General features: G+C 37.1%; 1 protein-coding gene across 2 annotated transcripts; it reads left to right on the top strand.

The window, feature by feature from the left end:
• The first annotated feature begins 818 nt into the window (after positions 1-818).
• Positions 819-17,522, top strand: LOC139120438 (alcohol dehydrogenase [acceptor]-like). Of its 2 annotated transcripts, none has more exons than XM_070684841.1 (15): positions 819-1,067; positions 1,263-1,328; positions 4,350-4,495; positions 4,762-4,862; positions 5,321-5,370; positions 6,853-6,981; positions 7,259-7,375; positions 8,457-8,549; positions 9,641-9,694; positions 10,452-10,493; positions 12,787-12,881; positions 13,643-13,832; positions 14,627-14,679; positions 15,007-15,174; positions 17,123-17,522. In XM_070684841.1, exons 1-15 carry the CDS (start codon positions 819-821, stop codon positions 17,250-17,252), a joined length of 1,683 nt encoding a protein of 560 aa, XP_070540942.1. In that variant the 3' UTR covers positions 17,253-17,522. The 2 variants fall into 2 exon arrangements, with proteins under 2 accessions (XP_070540942.1, XP_070540943.1); XM_070684842.1 differs by lacking the exon at positions 17,123-17,522 and adding an exon at positions 15,426-16,246 and having other exon boundaries at positions 820-1,067.
• Positions 17,523-18,019: the final 497 nt, after the last annotated feature.

Raw genomic sequence — 18,019 nt, 5'->3', positions numbered from 1 at the left:
CTGAACGAAAAGAAAAATATTGGGGAAAAATGTATGATAGGTTATCATACTATCAATTTCTGATTCAGGTTATAAGTTCTTAACTTTTATCAAGAGACAATAACCAATGTTGTTAATCCATTTGACGCCATTGTCAGGGCGAGCACAGGCATGGTAGAGTGGTTATTAACGCAGTGCACCTACTCATTCAACACATAATGGAATAATTAGGTCATCAATGGAAAGTGATGATCGGAGTTAGCTATAGTGGACGTCATCCACACATAGACTATACTGAGGTTAAGTTACCCTAAAAGTTCGATGAACACTTATTATTATTATGAACTCCGCATTATAAACAATTTATCGTAATCAGCTGCATGGGTAACTGCATATTTTTCGACCACTGTTCTGGAAACAGTAAACAACGTTACGAAATAAGCATTCACGTTTAAATTGAATCATGACTTGCTAAATGTCATGAACTTTGCACTGTCTCTTTATACCTTGGCCTACACAGCTTGTCAAGATAAACCGAAGTATGGGACAAAAGCTCAGTCGTCACTGACCCATTCAACAATAAGCGTACATACAGCTGTCAGGTCAGACGGAAAAAAAACCGTTCAAGCTGTTGTACTGAAATATTTACAGGTAAACCGTACAGCAAAAATTCAGCACTGCATAAAGATTGTAAGAGAAACATACTTGCAATACTTGCACACATCAGTGAGACGGTCCCTGCGAGAAAATTGACCTTGCTGACATCATCCAAGGTCGCAGTGTTTGTATAGTGCCTGTGTGTCATCGGTCGTCAGTGCCTGACCTTTAAAAGAATACCCATGCATGCAAATAGGTCGCTCATATTTAGAAAGTCATTCAACATGGCTGCTAATAAAGAAACCAACGTCTATGATTATGTTATTATTGGCGCTGGCAGTGCAGGTTGTGTTCTCGCGAACCGGCTGTCAGAGGACGAGAACATTAGTGTTCTACTGTTGGAGGCTGGCCCTGATGATACCAAGGCGGAAATTCATGTTCCAGCGATGGTGAGATGTCTTTTGAACTCAGAGATCGACTGGTCATATCAGGTAAGGCATTCTTTTAGGGAGCCCCTTCCATGGCCCATATGATGCACTTGCTATGAAGAGTAATAAAGTAAAAAGAGCCATCATCTGCCTTGCAATCCTGAGTCCTCTCAATAATCAACGTCAGGTCAGAGTATTGTGAATGGCATTTGAGAAAGTTTTGTCTGACAGTGAATCGTATTCGCTCTCATTTTGCAGACTGTTCCACAGAAACACGCTTGCCTTGCTATGAACGATCAACGCTCAAATTGGAACAAAGGAAAGGTAAGGCGGCTAAAATTTGTCACACGAAACGTTGGGAGCAGAATCATATGGGCATGAAAAGCAAAATCAAGGTCATATGAGTAATCTTTAGAAGTAGATAGGTCAAATGACTTCATAAGAGAACGAAAATGAGAGAATGCAAATAAGTCTTAAATTGCACAGGCCAATTAGGCATTATTTGTGTTGAATTTTCCTATTATGATCAAACATGAATTATAACTATCAGTAAATTATTATTATGAATGTTTTAGAATAATTATCATTTTATTTACAAGCAATGTCGGTGATTATTTCCCGCCAGTTATGCTAACTTTCACCCAAGAGGTCTTATATCCGCAACCAAATACCCTCGCTTGTCGTTTATAACCTCTAATTATAATATGCTTACGATAAATACAAGTGGCCAATATTGTTATTTAGGACCGAAGTTTGAACGACGGTTCAGGTACCTCGCCTAAACACAAACTCTCAAAAAGAACGTTTCAAAACGCGCCATAATGTCGAACAAGTCTATGGCTTGAAATTGATTTTGATTTTTAAATTTAAGTCTAGTGCAGTTCGGCGAACCCACATGAAGAGTATGTGTAAGCAGCGAAGGCTATGCAACAACAACATAATATTTAACAGTTTTGAGCTTTTTTTCAAGTAGAATTCTTCCAGTTCGATGTCTAATCGCGATATCGATGCGTTGCGTTACCGTATTTTATGAAATCAACTGTGCACGCATGCACGTTCTGAGACGTTCTTTTTAGAGTTTGTGTGAGGCTGGGAGCTCCTGAACTACCGTATCAATTTCGACCCTAAGTAACGACATTGTCCACTCGATTTTAAGTTTCGCATATTATAATGAGATTATAATTCGCAACCAAATACCTGAGTGCAGGTTTGTAAGCATATTATAATAAGAGGTTATAAACGGCAAGCGACGGTATTTGGTCACGGCATGGTCCAGTGGTCGCAAATATAAGACCTCTGGAGTGAAATTCAGTATATTTGGCGGGAAATAATCACCGATCGAAGCGAATTTTCTTCCCAGAGGTCTAATATCCGCAATCGAATAGCTGAGCGTACCGTTTATAACCTCATTATAAAATGGTAAAGTTAAGATTACACATCGAACTTTTAAGAATTTTACTTGAAAAAACGCTCAAAAAACTTAGAAAATTATGCTGTTGTTACATCGCCGTCGCTGCTTATAAACTAACTCTTCATTTCTAGGTTCATCGTGCTGCATCCGCTTAAAATTTAATAATCAAAATAAATCTCAAGCCGTACACTTGTTCGACATTATCTCGCCTTGAGTTTTCAAGCTGAAGTTCGAAATTGCGCTAGGTCGAAAATGTTACGCAGCGCGGATTCAGCCTATCAGATTACCGGATTCCAGTTGAGCATATTATAATTATGATTTTTACTAAATTATGATTATGATTAATAAAGTCATATTTAACACATTGTAATCTCTGCTTACGTAAACAACCCTCTGGAAACCCACATCTAATTTATAATCTATGCAAAAATTACAAATGACACCGTTGCACATGTTCAGTCTATGGTAAGAATTACTACACAGTGTCTTTATTTACAATGTGTAGTAACTTTATATTTCGCTTTACATTTATTACCAAAAATGCATTTCATAAAGAAAGGCGTGTCAAATCTTCTTGGATAAGACGTATTTCAGCGCTGTATTATTTTTTCAGTCAGGTGTTCACGCATAGCTTCGACTAATTTTGATGATTGCAGAAGGATTAAATTTCTTTGACAATTTAAACGTTCTACTTGTATGACTTTATGCCAAAACTAAGCACCGTTTGGAGAAAGGTTCATCCCATTGAACTATTTTACAGTAGGAGATAATTATGCATGCAGGTGGCCTTAACAAGAATTTTTTAATGATGAAGCTTTTGGAAGCGAGAAGTGGTACTGATTGAAAGGAAGCTGTCTCACTCAGGACAAAATTGCGCTTTCAACAAATTTTGGGGTAAACATGGCTTCTAGAACCCAAAATCTTAACAAATCATGTTCATGAATTCGGCTTAACTTTGATCAAAAATTTCTCACAATGGCAATTTTGTCTTACGTTAGGGATAATGTCGCTCTTCATTTTTTAACTTTTTGTGATATCAAGAAAACGTTGAATACTTGCATAAAGCATAGACAGTAGAGGTTACCCCCTCTACTGTCTATGCATAAAGTCACTCAGTGTACAAAAAGACCACGGTACATAACTGCAAAAGTGTCAAAAATTACCCCTTTGCCAGATGATTTTGTTTGTGACTTCTTGGCAAGACGGACATTTCTTTTTCCGACGTGCTTTCCTATTCCAAAAAAACGTTTCCACTAGTTAAGAAAAAGCTTCTTTTCTTATCTGTTTGAAAGGACAGCGCCTATCATATTTCGTCACGAAAGCTTGCCTGGGACGAGGTCCAAACTTCCGTATAACAGTATATGTTCAGTATATGCAAGGGTAATAGTTGTGCACGGTACTTGATTTTACAGTATAGACCGGAATATGTTTCACAGAGTGTTTAATCTTGTCTGGCTGCAAGTCGAGTTAAAGTTGTACACATTTGATAGATATTTCAGCATGTATCACAAAGTCAAACAACACAAACAAATTTTCATATCACACAAAATTCACAAAAAGGGTAAAAATGAGCCGCTTTGTCCCTGTAAGACTGCATTTTAAAATCAAGTCCATTTTTATGTAGAATATGCTTCTCACACGTTCCTCTTCTAAAAGCCTCTGTTTCGTGTGGAATTTTAATGATCTTTTATGATTAACCCTTTGACTGCTGTAGTTTTCCCACCAAAATTTTCATGCATGTTTTACCAATTTTAGTGAATTTTTCCGTAAAATTTTTCATAATTTTGGGCCAAATGGACATCACATTTCATCGGCTACAGTTTTTTACCAAAATTTTGGCAAAAATCAGAAAATATTTGCTGTGAAGGTGACTAAAAGAGACTTTGGCGCTCAAAGGGTTAACCATCCAAAAAGATAAATAAATGTCTGCCCAGGTTGTCGGAGGATCCAGCAGTATTAATATGCTTAAGTATGTGAGAGGTGCGAAGGAAGACTTTGATTCCTGGGAACGACTTGGAGCTGAAGGATGGAGCTATGATAAAGTGTTGCCGTATTTTCTGAAATCAGAAAACAACACGAGGTGAGTTTCCACAGGACGAAAGAAATCGGTATAAAAAGTTTGAAGAGGAGAAGATTGTCACTTTTCCAATTAACTACAGAGGAATTTTGAAAATTAGTGTGCTACGATAACCAAACGCAAGAGGTTAAGACATTCTTCTTATGGCCGGCACACTGGCTTTTTTGATATCTTTAATTATGTTGTTGCTTCAATCATAAATGTCAGACTTCACTTCATATATCAAATATTCAGGGCTCGCTGTAATGTTGTATCATTTTTATTTACAGTGAAAGTCACGTCGAATCTGGTTATCATTCTAAAGGAGGGTTGCTGACCATATCTAGCGGCTCAACTAAGAGCAAATTCGCCGAAACCGTACTGGAGGGAGGTAATATATAGAGTACACCCATCAATTGTGTCGCTCAGAGGTGATCTTACGTGTAAATGGCTTTACAGTTGTTAAATGTCTTTGTTACATAGAGTAAACATAACATTTCTTTGGTCTCGCTACATGGGCTTGTTTGTTTTCCAGACATTTTGATGGCACACCTTCCGCATAGTATAGACATAAGTGCTTGTCATAGAGTACTTTTCATGGTGAATAATTAAAAATTTACCCCTCAGAAAATGTTGACGTGCACTTGCAGCTTATACCATAGACCCAACCATATAGACCGGATATTTTCTCAGTCCTACCTTTTTCAGAATCTTGTAAATCCCAATTTTGAATGTCTACAGTGATGCCAAAAATATCATTGTTGTCGACTTTAAAGTTTCAACATACGCACTTCCTCTTTGTACTCGGGAAAAGTCGATTGATTTCGTCTTTTTGTGTGACATTTTCAGCGAGTGAAATAGGATTCAAGATACAAGATGTCAGCAACTGCGCTGATCCGGTAAGAGAGCAAGCATGACCGAGGTATATAGATGTAATTGAAGCTGGTTTTCCTGTCTCAAATTTTATGTGGGACATGAAATTAAGGTCTATTATGTCGTTTTATCGAAGGTAAATGACACAGAGATCTCTGTGTCGCAGTCTGTCTCTGCATGCGTCTCCTTTCCTGACACGGACTCTTAAAGACACATGAAATATAATCAATCATCTATTCATTTATTTCTACTTTAATGAGGGAGACAATTACATCATGGACAATAAATATAGAAAATTATTATATGATATGATGTGATATAACATAATATAATATAATATAATATAATATAATATACTATACTATAATGTAATATAATATAATATAATATAATATGATATAATATAATATAATATAATATAATATAATATAATATAATATAATATAATATAATATAATATAATATAATATGATATGATATGATATGATGTTATATAATATAACATAACATAACATGACATAACATAAATCATAATATAAGATACTATAATATACTATACTATACTATGCTATACTATACTATACTTTTCTATAATATAATATAATATACTATAATATACTATAATAAACTATAATATAATATACTATACTATAATATAATATAATATAATATAATATAATATAATATAATATAATATAATATAATATGATATAATATAATATAATATAATATAATATGATATGATATGATATTATATAATATAACATAACATAACATGACATAACATAAATCATACTATAATATACTATAATATACTATACTATACTATACTATACTATATATCATAATATTATAATATAATATAATATAATATAATATAATATAATATAATATAATATAATATAATATAATATAATATAATATAATATAATATAATATAATATAATACAATATGAAGATGTATATGATACATTAATTTAATAGAGCAAAGTGAAAGAGACCAAAAATATTTTTTTGCTGTTTTAACTTCACCTCGGACTACATATGCATTAAAAGACAGAAGATCTAAATGAAGAATATTGGTGTAATAAAAGGCAATGACAAAGCAATTTAACGATGAAGAATATGCATTTTATTCATTTTTTTAAAAATTTCACCAAGAAGGCATTCTTTAAAAGCTTTCTTGAACAGATGTTAGATAATTTGACAAACTGTTCGAAACTTAAGCACCTGAAAACCTCAGCTGATGGAAATTCATCAGCAGTTTCCGTTTCACGGCATAAAGAGAGTTATCGTTAAACAATTAAAAATGAGAAGTTTCTGAAGAAGACCCAGCTGTTTGAATGAAGGAGAAGACGAGTCTGTGAACCCAGTGTGAGCCGTACATAGCACAAACATTTTCTGGAACAATACACACAAACACTATATATATCTCATTGACAGGCGATATTTGTTTAACGCCTCCATATTCCAGAATATACATTAATCTGTTCACTGATTTTACGCAGGTCAGTTTTGGGTGCGCGCAGTACACAATGAAGGACGGAAAACGCTGCAGTACATCCGTTGCTTTCCTAAACCAGGACGTAAGGGGAAGAGCAAATTTGAAAATCTGGACTGATGCTCTCGCAACCAAAGTAAGCTATTAGCAAGCCGTGAAGATGAATCTGCAGTTAATAGACAGTAGACTAATCGTGTACGATGCTGTGAGCTTGGGCTGCTGGAACGACTAGGCAGCATACACTAACTTTTATGAACAACGAAAACTAGCAAGAATCGAACAGCATATTTCTTGTTCGTAGCTACCTTATTTCTTTTAATTATCATCAGAGCTCTTGAGCTCTCAATGAATCTACTCTCTTGATTATTATCATTTTCTCAGTGTTTGTGTTTGCATTTCTTATAAAATTTAAGATCGTGTTTGAGGACAAAAGGGCGACATCCGTGGAAATTCTGAAAAATGACGAGAAAGACACAGTCCATGTGCGCAAGGAGGTCATTCTATCAGCGGGATCCATAGGATCACCACAGGTATTACTTAATAAGCTCAATTTACGGTCAGTTGTAGGAATTAGTACAATAATTCTTTAAATGTCCATGATCGTGAAATAGTCAACATCCCCTGATTATAATGTGATCAAAATCTCGAATTGCACAGCGTCTAAAAACGTGCGGATGGAAAGATAAGCGGAAGTGGTAAGACTACGGAAGGATGGATGATACAATTTTCATTTTTGGGAGCACAAACGCACCAGTGCAAGCGTCATATCACATTACAGAGAGAGTAAGAAGTCTAAGGCAACTCGTATGATGAAATGACTATAGCAAAGCAGCCAGTCGTTTGATGAAGTTGTAAACAGTTTGGTGATTAACTTTGCTGATCGCATGGCCACTGTAAGACTGGACATTGGGCTTCCCCGTTGCTACCGAGGGTTATAAATGAGAGTTTACGATAGGCACCCTGTGTTCAAGATTGAGATAATATTACCATGCAAAACACAACTGTCAATTTATTTGTCATATCTAGACAATAACCAAGGGAAAAAACTAATGTCATTGTAACTTACAGACTATTGTCTGTAGACCAAAATTATTTTTCTTTGTTATGTAGGCAAACATCCGTTTTACAAGGGAATTGCTGAGTTCACAGTGTCTCTTTAGGTTTACGGAAAACAGTGTAGCTGATTTCAATTCCCCAAAACACACTGTCTGTATGGAATACATGTTTGTATGACACTAACAGCAGTGATCCCATAAAAGATTGATTGCTTCAATAAACTAATTATTGAGTACAGGCTTTAATGTATAAAAGTGGTATCTTGTATTTTACATCACAACAGGGGAGACCCAACGTCCAGTTTACAGGGGCCATGCTATCAGCAAAGTTAATCACCAAACTGTTAACAATGTCATCAAATGACTGGCATTTTAGCCAGTCATTTCGCCGTATGACTGGCCTGGGACTTCTTACTCTCTCAGTAAGTGTGGTGTCAATGTCAGATCTATTCCAAGGGATGTATTACATTTTTGAGCTCTCATTTGATCTTCTTCGTAGAAATTCGTTGTCCACAGTTTTTCATCGGACATTTTTAACTTAAAATTCCCATAACAGCTCCTGATGTTATCAGGCATAGGTCCAAGGGATCATCTGGAATCACTAGGAATATCCATGCTGTGTGACCTCCCAGTCGGTGAAAACTTGCAGGTAAACGTTGGCCCATAGGCATCAAACAAAATATGTATCAGTCCATTTCAGACGAAACTTTAAATGTCCTTGAAAACACATCATGCAATGTTGAAAACTGTAGAATTAGGCAAATCAACATTGTTATTTGTATGTCTGTCTCTGGGTGTTTGTTTCTACGTGTCTTCGACCTGTTTTCCGCCTTCCTTTCGTAAATATTAAACAAAGACTTAGCTTACTATGGCCTCATTGAACATGTATCAAGTCACCTTACGAAAATTTCAAGGTCAGAAAATCACCAACCGTACGTTTTGAATGCTCAGAGTTCTGCAGATGGTCCCAGTATTTTTCGGAGCGTGGTTCGGTAACAGTAGTTGAAGATATTCTGACTGTAAGTTTTGTGTTGCTAATCGAGTCGGTAAAATCGACATCAGGTGAAAAGATGTCAAGAAGATACAGACAAAAATAAAAAATAAGATAAGATTACGCTCCACCTTTTCGAAAGATGAAAAGTAATCTTACACAATTTTACAAACAAACAAACAAAAAATCAAACGAACAAACACACATACAAATATACATCCAAACATACACTCATTCATACATACATACATACATACATACATACATACATACATACATACATACATACATACATACATACATACATACATACATACATACATAAAGACAGACAGAGACAGACAGACAGACACACAGACAGAGAGACAGACAAGCAGGCAAACAGGCAAGTATGCGTGCATGCATACAGGCATGCACGCAGGTAGGCAGCCATGCAGGCAGGCAGACAACTATGCGTGCATGTATGCATGCATGCATGCATGCATCCCTCCATCCATCCAACCATCCAAACATACACACCTACCTACCTACCTACCTACCTACCTACCTACCTACCTACCTACCTACCTACCGACCTACCGACATACCTACCTACCTACCTACCTACCTTCACACATGCGTGCCTGAGTTATTTAATTGTGTATATATGTTATTGTCTCTCTTTCATTTACACGGCATACAATGAAGAATTATATTTCACAGTTCATTGAAAATTAAGATAGGTTGTCTTCGTCTATATTTTGTTACAGGATCACATCATGACTATTATACGATGCAATGCCAGTGATAGAGCCCTTTCTCAGGTATGTTAATGATTGTACGGTTGTGAACATATGTAAAGATAACGAAGTTGCCCTAATGTGATTTCCTAACATAACCTTAGAAAATATAAGTTCATGTTTAAATCAATCGAAATCGATCTAACAGTCAATGTGTCCAACAGTGTGTATATGAAATATCTATATACACTCTAAAATACTACAGTGGCTATATCCCTATACTTATGCGATATGTACGCATGTCCTTCCGTAATGCGCTCGTACATATGCATGCGTTTACGTACATGGATACATAAATGCAACAAAATCATTATTACTGTTGTTGGTGCCCGTTTGAAACAGGCAAGGAATGAAATATTCAGGAACAACAGCAAGCAAAGTATAGCCCTGTGTTGGCTACACTTGCGCTTTAGGCAAGCCTTGTCGAATGGTTTCTGTTGTTTCTTGCATGTATATGTACATACCTACCTACCTACCTACCTACCTACGTAGCTACCTACCTACCTATCTACATGTACCTACCTACCTACTTACAGGTCAGACACTCACTCAGATATAGAATCCTAACACAATTTAACATTTGTTGTTAGTTCCCGTTTAATGGTCAATTTCGACTTCTCTCGTTGAAGTAACAAAGTGAGAAACTAAAACGCAGAAATTATTTCACATTTTATTATGGTAACGTTGGTTTACAATGGAATAGCTCATATTTTAAGCGTCCAATGAAAAGAAAGAAGTAAAAAATTTACTGACTTCAAATTTTGGTTACTTGTTCTCTCAGGATACTGAGAAGGCTATGGTAGATGGATTTGTCAAGACCGAGGTAAGGCTTCAACTGAAGATGAAGGGTTCGTTTCTTATGCACAATATTAGCCGTACTAAACTAAATGGAAGAACAGGTTTTTCTGAGTAAAATTTCCATCGTGTTTTGTTAAACTGGCCGGCTGGGATTTCCCTCGACGATAAGGTAAACTGACGAGGGAAAGGTAGAGCTGCTTTGCTTTTATAGAACAAGATTGGAAATAATTTGAGATAATTGTATGGTGAAGTAATGTCGGTTTAATCTACAAATGTAAGCTCATCTGCTTTTCAAGTAATACACTTGTTTCTATGAGTAATTTGTAATATTGCAACATTCAGCTAAAGGGCACCTAACACTTTTTAGAAGTTGAAAAAATATGAAGATATTTCGCATTAGTTCTAATCGTGTTATAGTGGAATGGTGTGAAAATATCCCTAGATGTTTGTTACAGTTGGCATTAAACGTCCTGTAGAGAAATTTCCGAAAATTATTGACAGGGTATTTCACCGTCATTTGACTGGCTGGATTGTCGCAAATATTAGAAATTTTCGTGCTAGCGTAAGGCGTTCTGTCTTTTAAAGAACAGAAATGATGAAAATTAGAAAGAAATATAGTCAAAGTCTGATCGTTTATCGAGTTTTAGTACTCGCAATGAAGTCCTGGAGAACAACGGATAAGGCCCTGCTCTTCAGTCCGCCTAAAATAGCTATTCCTCAGCAACTTCTGAACCGATTTCATTTAGTTTTCGTACAAGGACAATGTACTCTGACATACATATGCATGCCGTTCAAGTTTGGTGTAGCGATACGATCCAATATGGCCATCTGGTGGCAATTTTGTTATGGGTTTCCATGTTTAGGGCCATTACGTGGATATGTGCCGTCCCATGTCACGAAAAGCCGACATAAGCCCATAAGGCCAGTGTTGTGTGACATACAACAGCATGTCAATTTGCGTCATCATATGCCCATTTATGTGACGGCAAAGCACTCATTTTGTCACATTTTTCATGTCGAGAGCCATTACCAACATGTTTGAACAGATTCCATTATTTTTTAAACAAAGACTCTTTACTAGGATGTATATATGTCAATTTGTGTCCAAATATAGAATGATCAAATATGGGCACCTTGTGGCCAGTTTGTGGTAATTTTCCATGGCTGGAGGTGTTTTGCAGACAGTAGAAATAGATCGGTTTCAATCAATCTGTGTAAAAGAACAATGTACAATAATGTACATATAGGTGTAACAATTTGTTTTCCGATACTTTGACATAGATGAATTTCGAGATGCAGCCTATACTGACCATATTGCCTCCAAGTCACTACTGTGCTATGCATTTTTCAAATACCTGTATGCCAATTAAGAAAAACAAACAAAGTGGACCAAGTTATCAGCAACTGGGATCAACACCTCCCAGATTGAACCAGTGGGGACTTTGTCATTAACGATGACTTTTTCAAACCACTTTTTAACTTAAAGACCTGAAATTTTTGGTGTCCTGCAAACCAAAACTTATCAACTCAAAAATTGAGTAACCCCTTCTTCCTCTCCACATTTTGAGCAAACCCCCTTGAAGTTTTCATTTTTTTGAGTGACCCCCTCACATTCCTCCGACCCCCAGGTCGTAAATAATGACGGCTCCACAAACCATTGCTACCATACTAAACTTTAGATTCTCCGCTTTTTGAAAATACATAGTGTGAGGGGTTTCCTTGTCATCTTTGATGAGAAATATTCCTTTGTAAAAAATAAGTGTGTTGGCAACATGCAGCTCCACCTTAAACAGAAAATTTATACCAGCCCTGGTCTGACGAAGCGAACTGTTCACATCAGCCTTCCAACATCAGTGAGCGACCAAGTTAATTTGCTGTTTGAATTTATTGTTTACGCACAAGATACTTTCCCGTGGCCACGATATAGGTCCTCGTTCGCACGAGATACTATCTGTTGCGCATTATATACTTTCACGTGCGCACAAGATAGTATCTCGTGCGGACAGGATGATAATTATTTTTTTCTTACAAAAATGTCCCTTATGGACTTTCATACAGTGCAATATACCCAGCAACCACTGGTCAAAATAACGCCACTACGGCGCGCTCCAATCTTTAGGGGTTCTGACATTTAGTGTTTTTCACGAGAGTATTTTCAGAGGACAGTTGACATGGTAGATCTGAAATACATATCAGGCAGATTGGTTACATCTGTAAGTTTAGCTGTATTACGGTAAACGTTGGGAATTTGGTATGAAATGACTGCTTCAAATGATAACTGTCAATTTTCTAATCGTATCAAATAATTTCAATCACAGGAAGGACTTCCATGGCCAGATATGCAGATTACGGGCTTCTTTGAATACTATTTATTTCGAGGTCTTGAAAAGTCTGTTTACAGATTTCGCGATGAGTAAGTAATTTTTGGCTATCATCACTACACAGAATAATATTCAGATTCAGACACTTTCGGAAGTCTATCGAGGACGCACACGACTTTTAGAGTTTGAGAGGGGGCACTATGTTTTAAGATGTTCAATTAATGCCTTCGAATTGAATTGAAACTCTTAAATGAACCCAAATATTCAAAAATACTACTTTGTATGATATCCACATATCCTGCATTTCATCGTACTGCGAAGAAGGCAATTGTCGTAACTAGCCCTTGTTGTTAATTCATGATCGATAATTTTATTTCTATGATTTCCCCCGTTTCAAAGAACATAACCTAACAGGCTGTCTATAACTTGATCATGTACTTTCTTTAACAGTATTCACAGGATTATTACTCTTACTGTAATTACTTTCTCGTATACAGTGTCTGATATTTGTTGCTAAAGGTTTAGTATGAATAGCTTCGATAAAGTTTGTACGTGCGATGTTTGATATTTAGTGTACGAGCATGAGTGCTTCATGAACTCTACAACGTGTAGAGCGGTCGGAGTCAGAAAATGTAATAACTAAGCCCGATTATTAAACCACTGTTATTTGAGAGTGGGGATTTGGCCGAGTGGTTCTGTCAGTTGCCTCCTTGCTAGGCGACTGGCTGCCGTATGTTGTGAGTTCGAACCCGTGTGAATAGTACTTACCTCGAAAAGTTAGGAAAATGTAAGGTCAAATCGGTGTTAAATAACCTAGCGTACTTACTCCTCTTTGATCATCTTATGTCAATAGATTTAGTGAGACTCTTGAACACTCAAGCTGTGCTGAAATGGATGCCAAAGAAGGCTATAGTTTTCTTTTGGGACTGCTTCATCCTAAAAGTACCGGTAACGTGAAATTGCACAGTCGTGATCCTCTGGATTATCCAATAATAGATCCTCACTACCTCGAGGACCCGTCTGATATCAAAACGATGATAAAGGTTAGCATCATTGAGCTCATTTTCAATATGAATGGACAATTCTCTTAAGTTCATTACATATCTTTGGATCAGCTGTCAAAGCCAGGTAGGTTAATTGTGGCGTCAGTCATCCATTGACTGTCATACATCGTCTGTCGTTCGTTGTTATCCATCGACTTGGCATTCTTCTCAAAAACTGCTGCCCCGAAACTTTGAACATTTTATATGCTAGTCACTCAGGATGACTTCCTCGGTTGGTCAAGATGATGAAGATATTTGCATATGTAATTATTTTGGGGCTAATTTTCTTGTATTTGGTTAAACATTTTAAGGCCCGGAGTTGTCAGAATACTTTGTCAGAATAAATTGCTCTGCAGCTTTCTGGGGATGTCCTGATAAGGTTCTATGAATATTAGGCATATTAAAAGGGACAAAGTCGGCCATTTTTCATGAATTTTGTTTGATGCAAGATACTTCTTAAATTGTTCGACATATTGTTTGATACTGAATAAATTGGTGACCATGCACATATTCCACCCCAGTTTTAGACAAATTATATGAAAATTAAATGAAACCAACAAATTAAATGAAACCATAGCATTAATTCATTTTCCAGATGGCTTCATGTATATTGGCTAAAACCGGGGCCGAATTCTCTCTAAGCCTAATGATTCAAACATGGTATGTTACAATGTTGGCCCTTTGGGGTATGATTACATTCAATGAAGATTCACAGCGGAGTTATATCGGCTACCATGGTGTCATATTTGGGCAAAGAGAGTCTAATTAAATTTTAATGTTGTGTTTTCGTTTAGGGTGTGCGTGTCACCCAGAAATTGATTAATGCTGAAGCTGTGAAAAAGCTAGGGTATGTACCCATTTCCTACCACAAAAGAAGATAATTGTCTTTTTGATGATAATTATTGAATTTAATCTTACCTGGTGGCATTCATTATATATAGACTGTAGCGCGGATAAGGTGGGAGATGTCGGGAGCTGGTTGAGGGAAGAAAAGAACTTGAAACAGACCAACCTGGATGAACAGGGAGTTCGAAAAAGTAGTATTGGTCTGTCAAACATATATGGGCTCGTTGATAGGTTTAAAGCTAAAGGAGGATACAAAAGAGACACACAAAGTGTATATCAGTCAAGTTTGTCTGCGATAGCCCTATTGAAATACACTGTTTTCTTGTAGGATAACACCGGCCTACTTCCAATTCCCAAACTGTCCCCATGAAATGGACTCGGATGAATACTGGGAACATGTCATCCGTCACATTTCTCTCCCTTATCTTCATGCGGCGGGAACTTGTAAGATGGGAGCAGAGGACGATCCGTCAGCTGTGGTTAACCCGGCCCTGAGGTAATGTATCTCTACCACTGTGGTTCAATTCTATATGTGCCTGATTAGTCGACTTTCCCAAGTTACACTGAACCAAACTGATTATACTGTCAAATTATAAACGATACATTTTACTGAACACTAATATTAAAATAACATCACTCCGAGTTTGAAAGATAGCATTTGATAGAACGTTTTGCAGTATTCAATAAAATTGGTCTAATCTTTAATCATATTTACCATACACAAGTCTTTCATCGTGTTTCTTTCAGAGTGCGAGGACTGGACAACGTTCGTGTGGTGGACGCGTCTGTCATGCCTCATCTCACTTCCGGTAATACAAACGCACCGACCATCATGATTGCTGAAAAAGGCGCAGATTTGATTAAACAAAACATGTGAAGAGTTATTGTAGTTTTGCAAAATTTAAAATTCTTCTGGTTTGTGGTTTCTTCCGGTTAATTGAATATTGTTTATAGTCTTACACTTTCCTCTCGATAGTGATTATTCGGGGAAATACAGTTCAACCTCTTTTCAAAGTCACTTAATATGTCCAAATCGTACTATAGCCTTTACTTGTGACCGGAAATTCGTGCTGCACGAGACAGTTTGAGGCAAGTCATATGGAATGACTTTGTAGGGAATATTAAGTGCAGAGAAATTAACCGCCGATCATTCCTCTGGACATTGAAGAAAGTCGTAGTTCTCGATGAACATAAACATATGTTTATTAAGTTTCAACACACGACACAGAACTGCACGCCATATCCATGTGCATGGCAATTACGGGTTCTCAAAGTATGATGAGAAATCTGGTAGTAATGAGAATTAAACCTCAGAATAACAACAAACGTAGGCGAATAAATTCAATTATGAAGCTAAGTGTCTCTTATAACTTTGTGACAAACACTAATACTGTACGCGCAAACAAATCAGAGAAGTTCAGCCGTCGCCTGCACATAGATTCTCAAAGATGTGCTCAAACTATGGAAAAGTCTCAGTTGAGCAAAGTTTGTACGTCATGCGCAGTAAGTGTTCAAAAAAATAACTATTGCATATAATATTTAGCCAAATTTCCGGAACAATGATAAAACGATAAACAACAACAGCAAATACTTCTAATAATGTCGAGAGTTTTCCACACCCTCTCCCTAATAAAGTTACTTAAACTTTTGATACCGAGCTTTCCTACTCCTTCTCATTCTCGTTAGCAGCAACGCCAACTAGGTGATGTACCGCAACAGTCTTTGCCTGCCGAGTAGGGTGTCTCAAATATTGGTTAGTTTGAGTTCTTTCTCTTCATCAGCTGGAATGTGCATCTGGTTAATCACAGGATCAGCTCCTTCTGGTTCATCTATACTGCCAAAACCTGTTGCGTCATTAGCCCCGCTGACTTCCAGATCACAGACCAACTGGAGAGGCCTCTCAACAACATAGCCATTGCCTGTACGGATCTTGTATCCTCTTGTCAGGCCACCTTTTCCTACGATGTTGTCTACAATTCGTCCTATCTTCCAATTCGCTCGTTTCTTAGTTGTGTCTTTGAGTAGAACAATCGAGTTCTTTCCTGATAACTCTTGTTCTTAGGCCTCCATCCTCTTACTGCAACGTTCCTGCAAAGCATGAAGATACTCACTTAACCAACATTTGCGAACGTTCTCTCTGCAGGATCCTAAGTACTAAAGACGGTTACTCATCGCATCTCTTGGGTCATCCATGTCACCGGCGCTGTCCCCCCAAACAAACTGTGCTGGTTGTCCTCACACTAAAAGGTTTGGGGTAATCACTACTTACTCAAAGTCGCCCAGGACCCAGGCTCCATATGGCACAATGGTCGGTTGTTCATGAATGTCTATACATTGAACAAAACTTCCTCTAAACTTCTGTAGGACTCTTCCTATTGCTTTCGACAGACTCTTATATTTAATCATCATTACCATACACAAGTCTTTCATCGTGTTTCTTTCAGAGTGCGAGGACTGGACAACGTTCGTGTGGTTGACGCCTCTGTAATGCCTCATCTCACTTCCGGTAATGCGAACGGACCTACCATCATGATCGCTGAAAAAGGCGCAGATTTTATTAAACAAAATATGTGAAGAGTTATTGCAGTTTTGTAAAACGTGGTTTGTAAAATTTGGTAAAATCTGGTTTGTGGTTTCTTCCAATTAATTGAATATACTTGCAAGTCGTCACTTACGTTTATTACCGAATCAAATTGAACAATAATTATGGACGAAACCTATGTGTCCTGTTTTATCCCTTCATCACTTTCATATTGTTTATAGACAGAAAAGTTGGTCATTTTATTCTAGTCTTACACTTCCCTCTTGATAGTGATTATATGGGGAAAATAGTGCAGCCTCTTTTCAGAGTTTGTTCGTATGTCCAGATCGTAGAATAGCCTTTAATTGTGAACGGAAATTCGTGCTGTACAAGACATTTTGAAGCAAGTCATATTGAAACACTTTTTACGGAAATTGGCCGCCGCCGACCATTCCCAGTGACACTGAAGAAACTGACAGGTCTCGATCAACACAAACATTGGTTATTAAATTTCAACTCACGGCATAGAACAGCACGCTGCATCCATTTGCGTGGCCATTACAGGTTCTGGAAGTACGATGGTAAATCTGGTAGTAATGAATATTAAACCTCAGAATCACAACAATGTAACACGAATAAATTCAATAATGATGCAAACTTTCACTCAAAACTTTGTGATAAACGTGTCCATTTTAACACAGTCCGCGCAAACAAATCCTAGTACATGCACAGTGATGACTGTGCTGAAAATGTCTAACGAAGCCACTGCCTGTACGGATCTTGTATCTTGTAGTCACTCCTTTCTTGCCTACGATGTTGT

The sequence above is a fragment of the Ptychodera flava genome, chromosome 20 (genome assembly GCF_041260155.1).
Source record: "Ptychodera flava strain L36383 chromosome 20, AS_Pfla_20210202, whole genome shotgun sequence".
In the NCBI taxonomy this organism is placed as follows: domain Eukaryota; kingdom Metazoa; phylum Hemichordata; class Enteropneusta; family Ptychoderidae; genus Ptychodera; species Ptychodera flava.
Note: the sequence above shows the minus strand (reverse complement) of the source record. Positions and strands in the feature narration are given on the sequence as shown.

Bases quoted from the DNA above. Each gene is read 5' to 3' on its own strand.
- LOC139120438 (XM_070684841.1), top strand. From the start codon at position 819: ATGCATGCAAATAGGTCGCTCATATTTAGAAAGTCATTCAACATGGCT. The intron at 14,680-15,006 runs GTATGTACCCAT...GTTTTCTTGTAG, and splicing joins GAAGCTGTGAAAAAGCTAGG to GATAACACCGGCCTACTTCC. The intron at 15,175-17,122 runs GTAATGTATCTC...TGTTTCTTTCAG, and splicing joins GTGGTTAACCCGGCCCTGAG to AGTGCGAGGACTGGACAACG.